This window comes from Aphis gossypii, chromosome 1, assembly GCF_020184175.1.
Source record: "Aphis gossypii isolate Hap1 chromosome 1, ASM2018417v2, whole genome shotgun sequence".
Classification (NCBI taxonomy): domain Eukaryota; kingdom Metazoa; phylum Arthropoda; class Insecta; order Hemiptera; family Aphididae; genus Aphis; species Aphis gossypii.
The window spans coordinates 19,751,580-19,761,967 of record NC_065530.1 but is presented as its reverse complement, the minus strand read 5'-3'; the positions used below and the strand labels follow the sequence as shown (position 1 = coordinate 19,761,967).

The following is a 10,388-nucleotide window of genomic DNA, read 5'->3' as shown; positions in this document are numbered from 1 at the left end:
TTCGTCCCGCGGCCGTCTTGTGCGCACGCGCATCAATACCGCGCAGCCGTCAACACAAATACACGATAAACAAGTTTTTTTTAATGATAGACATTAGACTTTAGACGTCTGTTTTTTTCCTACTCCGACCGTGGGTAAACTGCACTGGAACAAGTGGGTGTCTGTGCGAGTCGCGAGATAATAATTTTCGATTATTTATGGTAACTCTTGCCGTTTTCGTGTGCATGCTATCGTTTAGTGTCTATGTGTGTTATTTATTTTAATTTGTTAATTTGTACAGTGTTCCGGTAGGATTTTTCGTTTTGTAACGTTTGACGATCGGTTTGTGAAATCATTACAGTGTGTGTGTGTGTCAAACTATACACGTTTAACCCAGTGAGCGTCCGGAGAGACCAAAATACTACCTACGCCCGGTAAGCACGTCCAAAATTCATTACACTCGTAACAGTATCGAATAGTATACCGAAATATTCGTAGTGTAAGGCTACAAGGAAGAGGCGGGAATCGTTCAATGATTTGCCATCTATCTACTTATAAAGATTTTCATATTTAATGTTCCCCCACCCCTCCCCATTTAGTTCTCTAAAAATGTAATGTTCTCTAAATGCTACTATAGTGTATTCTTGCAATTAAATGCTTGTGAACAATTTATCCAGTTAATTATCTCCAGGATATTCATTAGTTGCTATTTTGTGCTCCTATTGCCAGGATTAAAATGTTATCACAGAATAAAGTATAATGATAATAATTAGCAGATTCATAGCATTGTTTAAAACATTGCCGTTGTCCGATATACCTTTGTTGTTTGTATTCAAAAAACATTCTTGTTATCCATTATATTAACTCGTGTATCACCTGTTTGTCATAACAGAATGTACCTTTAGGCATTTAATTGTTTTGTTTGCATGTATTATGTATAATGAGCTTAATAAACAATTGTAATGTTTATTTTTCAATATATTTTTATTTAACTAATAGGTAATCTCGTAGGTAATGTTGTTATTTTGTAGATAAACTTCAATATATCCAAACATTATTAAAAAATTATTGATAACTTGCATAGGTAATTGTTAAAATGTGTTTGTAGATAGTTTCTTCATCAGGAAATTAAATAGTCATTTTAATTCTCTTATCAACTTGATAAAAACATTTATTAATAATTTATTAGACATCAAATTTAATATATGTGTCTAAGTGCCTAGTGAATTTTGAAATATCAATTATTTTGCATTTTAATTATGTATTACCTAGATAACATCTAATGTTATAAATATCAATATATTTAACTATTTAAGCAATTTTTAGGTACCTATTGATCTAAAAAATTAATTAGGTAATATCAATAAATAAATTTCTTTGATTAAGTACTCACGCATATTAATTATTAAAATGTTCTACCAAATTCATTTTTAACTATCTATAAATTATAGTTACCTATTCTCTTTTAGTCCTACATACTTAATTATCACAGATAATCATATTAATTCAATTGTGTTTAAGTAAAACAAATATATACACAAAATGGAATAGTGCTGGCTAAAATTAGTATCCTAATTTGTATTATTTATATACATTTTAGATTAATTACTTATATAAAAAAAAAATTATAAGTCATAATATGAGTATTATCTATTGTCTGTTTCATGAAAGAAAGATATTCATTCATCATTTCGAATTGTTGACTAAGTTACGAACGGGTACCAGGCCCAATGTGTTGGGTAGGGTTAATTGAGCCGGTAGCTGAGTAGGGATGCACAAGAATATCTGTTATCGTCAAGACCTGATACCCTTCTTTCATGAGATAATCTATAGCAGATTCCCAACCGGGGTACTGCAAACTTTATTTAGGGTTCTGCAAAATTATTTGAAATATATTTTTTATTATATTATTTATACAATAATAATTAAAAATAAAAATATATACTTAATGTTCAGTTTAACAATTTGTTTAATAAAATATAATATGCGTATATACTATACATCTACATTTTACTACTTTTGTTTATACTTAAGCACTGCTAAATAAAATCAAAGTAGTCAAAAGGGTGCCTCTGGATTATTGAAAATGACTAAGGGTGCCGTGAGTATAAAAGGTTGAAAACCTCTGGTCTATAGTAATGTATTTCTGTGCAAAAAAAAACTAATTTAAGAAGATCATTGAAGATGACTGACAAATATAATGGATATGTGATAGAATGATTCTTCCATCTTGGATCGATTCTTTTTTCTGTACCTAATTCCATTAATTTATAGTTAACAAATATTTAGTTATACATAATATGAAACTTGTTTATACCTTCAATTTAAGAGTCTCTTCTATGATATTTTATCCTCGATTATATCATGTATTTTAAATACCATAGTTGATAACATAATAAACCAAAATTTTTAAAATTTATTTTGATCCATATTTGTTAACAATACAATATATTTATAATAAAATAAATAGATACATTTTTTATCATGCCTGCACCTGAAGTTAAATTTGTAATGCCAGTTGAAAATTTAGAAAACAATTTTTTTTTGTCTTGCAGACCAATTGTTTTTTTCTGCTCACTGTAGCAGTCAAAATAGTTACTATCTAAATTGGATTTAATAAACATGAACATGTAAATAACACATTATTTTGTCTAATACATAAAAGATTAACTGTTAGGTGTTTTACTTTCATGATATTCTATGAAATAGTTAAGTTTCTAGATACTGAGTACATTTTATCATATAAAGTAGTACATAAGTAATATTGACAGATAAGTGAAAAAAAATACTAATGCAGCTTATGGCCTTTGAAGTATGTAGTTGAATGGAAAAATTAGAAAAGTAGAATCATTAAGTATGTTATACCTGATGTACGATTATATGTGTAATGTATAATATTTAGAGATGTGAGCTTGAAATTTTTTTTTCTTTGAAATTTTCAATGACTGATATTTGCAGTTTTTGTAATAAATAATTATAATAATAAAAACTGTGATAATAACGAAAGTGACAAGTGATAAATGATAAATAATAAATAAATGACTATTTTATGATTCTATTTATAGGTCTATTTGTATTACTATTTTACAATTAATTCAATTATTATATTTACTTTTATTTTTGAATAAGGTGCAAACATTTTTTTAATATTCATATATATTTCTACATATATTTAAACTTTGGCATGTATTTCTAAAGTCTTAAAATACCATCAGACTGGTGGCCAATTGGGATTTGGGCAAATAATCATTTCCAGGTCATCTGGCCTTCCTTCCACGTCAAAGCGTCTTCCAAATAAAATGTTTTATTTCATTAATCATTGTTGCTTAAAAGCATTAATTTGTGTATAATTGTTTAAATAAGTTTAAAATTATTTTGTGTAAAATTATTTGTTTTAAATTCTTAAGTTAAATAATTAAATAAACGTATATTACCTAACTAACAGTTTAATTTATTTGACATATTTTTTATTTATTTTTCGTGTAAGTTATTGAAACATACATTTATTTTTTGGTAATATTAATGAGTAGGAGAAAATCAGCTTGTCATGCTTCTTTGTTGACCTCGTTGTATTGTTAGAAGGTTGCATGAAATCATAGTACAATCTAACAGGTTAAGTAGCATTACACATTTTTTTCAAAAGTAATTTCATGGTAATTAATGTACATAATTCCCAACATAAACAGTAGTTACATTTTATATTGTTTGTAAGTACCTTGTTATAAATTTTAAGTTAAAACACCTAAAGTTGAGTTAAGGGTGGTAGGAGTGTCACTTGATTTAAAATAAATAATAATAATTTAATAGTTGCTGTCATGAATATTTCATATTTTATTAGAGTCCTTCTTTTAAAATAATACAATATGTATTATGTTTTATTTTTTGCACTTCGATAATATTATCTAGTAAAAATATTGATATTAATTATTACTTACTATAATCTTACTCAATACAAAATAATTATTATTATATAATGTTAAGTATATTAATTTATATTTTTATTGTATTTTAATATAGGTACCTATTTATAGGTTGTTATTGTGCCAAAAAAAAATTGCTTTTCTTTATTAACCTAATATGCTAAATCATAATGTAATACCTACAGCTTTAAATACTATTTATTATCCAGTGTAATAATTGAAAATGAACAGCTAATAAATTATTTTTATTTTATTTTTTACGTAGTACTTTTAGTCTTAAAATTCTTAAAAGTAGGTACTAAAGGTTATTTTTAATTTTAAAAAAGTCTACAAATTTAAATTGTTTTATTGTTAATTCCAATAATATACTCTCGAAAGTTAGACTAGGTGCACACATTAAATCTGAATGTATTATTAAGATTTATATAAACAAAAAAATTATATAAGTAGAAATATCTATCATAATCGTGTTTAAAATATTATACATTACAACTTAATGAATTAGTCTAAAAAATATTTTTAGTTATTTATTTCTCTTTTATTTAAAATATATTTTAGTATTTTAGGTACCTCTATTTATAATTACTACTTAATTTAATGATACGGAATAATCATTTAAAACCATTACTTCATTGTTGCAGACATTATGGCTGAAGGTCAAGATTCTATAAATGTTGGTAAGCCAGTACCAATAGTTTTGGCTGAAGAAGATCATCAGTTCATACTTGATGAAGAAGCTCTGGAAAGTATTCTTTTGAAGGATGACATTAAAGATCGAAATGTTGTTGTGGTATCTGTTGCTGGATCTTACCGAAAAGGAAAATCATTTTTAATGGATTTTTTCCTCAGATACATGAAAGCTACAGTAAATAAAAATAAAAATAATTTTTAAACTTAAGCATTATAATATTATTAATAAAAATAATATTATAGTATCATTTAAACCTAATAAAAGAAGACGCTCATTGGATTGGTTCAGATGATAAGCCATTGGATGGATTTACCTGGCGTGGTGGATCTGATAGAGATACTACAGGTATTCTTATGTGGTCTGAAGTATTTAAAGCCACCTTAGAAGATGGGGAAAAAGTAGCCATCATACTACTAGATACTCAAGGTACATTTGATAGTGAAAGTACAGTCAAAGATTGTGCCACAGTTTTTGCATTAAGCACTTTGCTTAGCTCAATCCAAATATATAATCTAAAATTTAATATACAAGAAGATGATTTACAACATCTACAAGTAATTATTTTTTATATTATATTATTTCAATTTGCTTAATTAATAAATAGTTTTATAATTTTTTTTTCTTTTAGCTTTTCACTGAATATGGCCGTTTAGCACTAGAAGATACTGGTACAAAACCATTCCAAAAATTACAGTTCTTGGTTAGGGACTGGAGCTTTCCATATGAAGCTGAATATGGTGCAGAAGGTGGGCAAAAAATATTAGATAAAAGACTTCAAATATCTGACAAACAACACCCAGAACTTCAGTCCCTTAGAAAACATATTAAATCTTGTTTTTCTGAAATCAGTTGTTATTTAATGCCTCACCCTGGTCTGAATGTTGCTACAAATCCCAACTTTGATGGTAAACTTTCAGGTAATAACAAATTTAACTATATTAGTAATTTAGTGAGATTAAATTTTAATATTTAATATAATTTAGATATTGAACCAGACTTTAAACAAAATCTATTAACTTTGATACCAATGTTGTTGAAGCCAAATAAATTAATTTTGAAAGAGATTGGTGGACAAAAAATAAAAGCAAAAGAGTTAGTCCAGTATTTCAAAGCATATATTAAATTGTTTACCGGAGCTGAACTACCAGAACCAAAATCTATGCTTGTTGTAAGTTTCGATAAATATTTATAAGAATTAAGTAAAAAATAATAATAATAAATTTATTGTAATAATTATATGTTAGACAACTGCTGAAGCAAATAATTTATCTGCTGTTGCATCTGCTCGAGAAGTGTACCGCCAGATGATGGATACTATTTGTGGTGGTAACAGACCATATTTGAATACCAACACACTAGATGAGGAACATATGAAGAGCAAAGACATGGCTATGGAGCAATTTGTTGTTAAGAGAAAAATGGGGGGTGATGAATTTTCAGAATCTTACAAATTTAAATTAGAGGCTGTAAGACAATTTTTATATACTTTTTGATTTATATTACTAAATAGTAAACTGTTTAATTTTTTTAATAATTTTTAGGATATCGATGAAGATTTCTTAAAATTTAAATCGCAAAATGAAAGCAAAAATGTATTCAAATCCGCACGTACACCTGCAGTATTCTTTGCAGTTGCAGTTGCTTGTTATTTCATATCTGGATTATTTAACTTCTTTGGAATGTACACAGTAGCCAGTGGTGTTAACTTAATTATGGGTCTTGCTCTTCTCATTCTTATAATGTGGGCATATATAAGGCAAGTACATTAATAATTTATTTATTATACTGTGCAACATTACTTAACGGACACTTCCAAATAGCAGATATTTTTTGTGGGGAACGGAAATATTTTCTTACCTTTAAGTTTTGTAATAAATAAATTTACTCTGTTATTAAAGTTAACAGCATAAAACTGTTTCTGCTGAACGAAAATTTTCTATGCTGTATTCATGTAATATGGAAACAACACGGGTATTCTCTTAATATTATAGTATTTATATCATTAAAAACTCAAATTTTCATTTTCAAATACAGTTTAATAAGATGTTCGTTTGATCAACAGTTGCTATAGTTGGTACTACCAGTTCTAAACAAAATTTAATATATATTCATTTTTCCATAATAACACAAAATTGTGATTTTATATAAAACATCTAATTTTGAACACGATCTGTCATTTATAACTAATGTGGTTTGAGAAAACAATTTTTATTGTATATAATATACTAAAAAGCTAGAAATTATGCTTATTTTATTTTAATAAAAATTTAAATTTATCTGTAAAAAATTCACCCGGGGTTTTATTGAACAATTTTTACCTATTTAGAATTAGTTTAACATATAGATGAAGTAAATAAGTGGCAAATTTTAACAATTTATAAACAATAATTACCATATTATTGTTTAGTTCTGTTAATATTGATAAAACTAATGATTCTTGTTGTTCATGAATTTTAGTTTTTTTTTTTTTTAGCCTTTTTTACTTACTTTATGCTTTTAAAGTTTCTACAAATATTTTTATTTTGTATTCTATTACAGGTACAGTGGAGTACATAGTGAACTAGGCTCAACTATTGATGATGCAGCTAACATTACGTGGGACAATGTTAGTATTTTATTAATTATTAAAATATCTATAATGATTGTTAATTATTTTAAATTATTTTAGCTGTTAAAGCCAAGCTATGAAATTTTCCTTCAAAAAGGTTTAGAACAGGCCACTAACCAAGCAATCAACATAGCTGTGAAAAACACAACATCTCCTATTACGGGTGTTCAGTCACCGTTTGGAAAAAAACCAATGCATAGAATGAATTCTCATGTTGAGATGAACGACAGGTTTAGACAGTCATGATATAATATTGCCTCATGACGTTAGGTCGTCTCATAAATGGCACACATATGTTAACTTTCTGTGATTATATATATTTTTTTTTTATTTATATATATATAATGTTATACCTATCTACTTGTATGTGAAATTCATTGTTTATTACCATTTTTAAATGTTAATGTGTATTGATGGTTAATACTATTTGTTGTGTTGAATTCATAATATTCCTTCATTAGTTTTTTTAAGAAAACAATACATTTTGTTTCAAAGAAATTTCTACCATAGATCTAACAATACAAAAATGAGTAAAAATTTTTATTGAATAAAACCTAGTTTTAATATTATTATATCAAAATATTTTTCTTCATTTAATATGCATAATCATTTCAACAACTATTTTAATATAATTTGATTTTATTTATTTTTTTATTAGAAAGACCCATCTTAGTCTTCCAAATATATTTCAATTATACTTTTTCTTAAATAAATTGCTCAAATCATGGGGACTAGAACCCAGTCATAATATTTTCTTTATACAACAGCTTTATTCATTTGGTTTTAATACTTTAATTAACATATAATAATATTACTGTTAAATAACTAAATACTTAATACTGTTAGGACCATTAAGTCTTAATCGCCCATAAATGTATTCGCAATAATAATAACTGATGTTTAAATTATTTTATTTACATTAGTTGTTATATTTCTATTCATAATTTATCTTAACTATGGATTATATTTTTGTTTTATGTAAAAACATTCAACACAACGGTTTATTGGTAAAAATTATAATATATTAATTACATTGCTAAATAAATAATTGATGTAAACCAATAACCATTTTACAGTGGGTTTAATATTAAAATGTATGTACATAAATATTACTATTTTAAGTGCCATGGATGTTAATTAATTACGGGACTGTTGTTTTTTCTGGATTTATACTATAGTAAAAATGATAATAATAAAAACAAGGGTTATATTATTTATTTTTGTAATATTCATAATCGTCTTTGAACGAATGGTATTTTATGTAAAAAATAGAGCAATCAAAATTAAGTTATTTATTCCAGTACAATGTGAATTCACAACTTTAATTTTTTGCAAGTTTAACTTTAATGTTAAAGATACTAGATGTTTTGTATTTAGTATATTACATTTATAGTATGGCACTGATTGTCAGTGTTTTGGGTGTATAGGTTGTTGTGTTCATAATTTTATGATTAAATGTATGTTCTATATTTTTAATGAACTTATTTTGTATTTTATTAGTTATTAATTTATTATACATAGTTAATAATTTTGTAAATTTTTCAACCAAGCACTTAAACTAAACCAAAAATATCCACCTATTTTGAAATTAATTCCTTTTAAATAACATGAAACCATAATCTCTTCCAATATATTTACTATTTTTATTTCAAGCTTACTATAGTAAAAAATATTGAATTATACCTACTTTTACCTTATTTTTTTTTATAAAGCTGAGTGGTTGAAAAAGTATTTTGCTTAGATTTCTTCAAACAACTTTGCAACCCAGTCATTCCACTATATTTATCTAGGTATTTAAAAGACAAAAACTTATACAACATGATATAATTTGTTAATTGAGGTAATTGCAAAAACTGTATTTAACTGAGTATACCGATTAAGATCAGGTCTGCAACTACCCAATTTTTAGTTTTTTTAATTCTAATTTTGGATAAAATACAGAATACGATTCCTAGGAAAGATAATAATATACGAAGAATGCCATAATAGGAAAAATTTATACTTGTCAAACCTAGTTAAAACTATGTTAATCATAATTAGATATTTTTTGTATTTATAAAAAACTTTCAACTTTATAATCAGTATAAAATGAAAAAAAAAATATTATTCCAATTTCAATTACAGCAGTAAAGATCTAGAAAATCTTTTCAACAATATGGTAAACTAAAACAGGTACTCAAGAATTGGAATCAACACCACCAATGAAATAAATAAACATAACTCACCATAATATTCTTAAAATTTTATCAAATTGTCTGCAGTTAGATTATTAATTAGAAAATCTAAAAAATAATAAAAACTGAAAAGTTTTTTATTTCGTATTTTAACATGGAATAACCTATTCTAATATTTTAAATATTGCTTTGGTAAATCAAAGGTAGTTTACGTTTTATGTTTATATGTAAATGCACCTAAATTAGTACATGGTTTGTTATTAAAATTTTAGCCCTTAATACCAGGCCAATTAGTCTTTCGTATTGTATTTCAGCTATTATATTCAGTAATATATACTAAACCACTGGGTATGAAGACTTAACATTTTGTACAGAGGTTCCTTAAGCAATGTAGGGGCACACTAAGAAAGAATTTTTCAAAATTTGACTTAAAAGGGGGGGTTGTAAAAGTTTGTATAGATTTTATATAGCTATATATAATAGTTATAGTAACTATAGTAACGATATAATGCAAAGTGTTTAAACATATAAAGTCTAAAAACCATATTAATCACAGATATTTATCCATTTTTATTTTATAATTCGTATAAATTGACCGAGTAAAACCTAAGTATTTTATGATTATAATACACACTTTCGAATTTCAATATAGATAATTTTACATTATAATATCATTAATGGGTTTTTTATTTTTGTCATTTTATACTTAGTCGTATACACACCAACGTATAGATATGCGCACTAAAGTGACACTTATTCAACTTTTTCATCGAACTCATCAAATAAAATCATTATTATTAAATAAGTTCTATACCAGAAAAATTCAATTTCACATTAAATTATGTATTAACGCACTTAAACTAAACCAAAAATATCCACCTATTTTGAAATTAATTCCTTTTAAATAACATGAAACCATAATCTCTTCCAATATATTTAGACTCAGTGATGTTAGATATTCTGTCCAAGTGTAACGATACAATATCACTCCTTAAGCACTGATTTTCCACGTATAA

General features: G+C 25.7%; 1 protein-coding gene across 1 annotated transcript; it reads left to right on the top strand.

Annotated features, from left to right (window-relative positions):
- Nucleotides 1-77: 77 nt before the first annotated feature.
- LOC114123086 (atlastin) lies at nucleotides 78-8,678 on the top strand. Its single transcript, XM_050210207.1, has 10 exons — nucleotides 78-200; nucleotides 281-413; nucleotides 4,541-4,764; nucleotides 4,833-5,144; nucleotides 5,219-5,507; nucleotides 5,574-5,758; nucleotides 5,835-6,056; nucleotides 6,132-6,346; nucleotides 7,129-7,195; nucleotides 7,259-8,678. The coding sequence occupies exons 3-10, from the start codon at nucleotides 4,546-4,548 to the stop codon at nucleotides 7,442-7,444; spliced, it is 1,695 nt and encodes a 564-aa protein (XP_050066164.1). The 5' UTR covers nucleotides 78-200; nucleotides 281-413; nucleotides 4,541-4,545; the 3' UTR covers nucleotides 7,445-8,678.
- The last annotated feature ends 1,710 nt before the right edge of the window (nucleotides 8,679-10,388 follow it).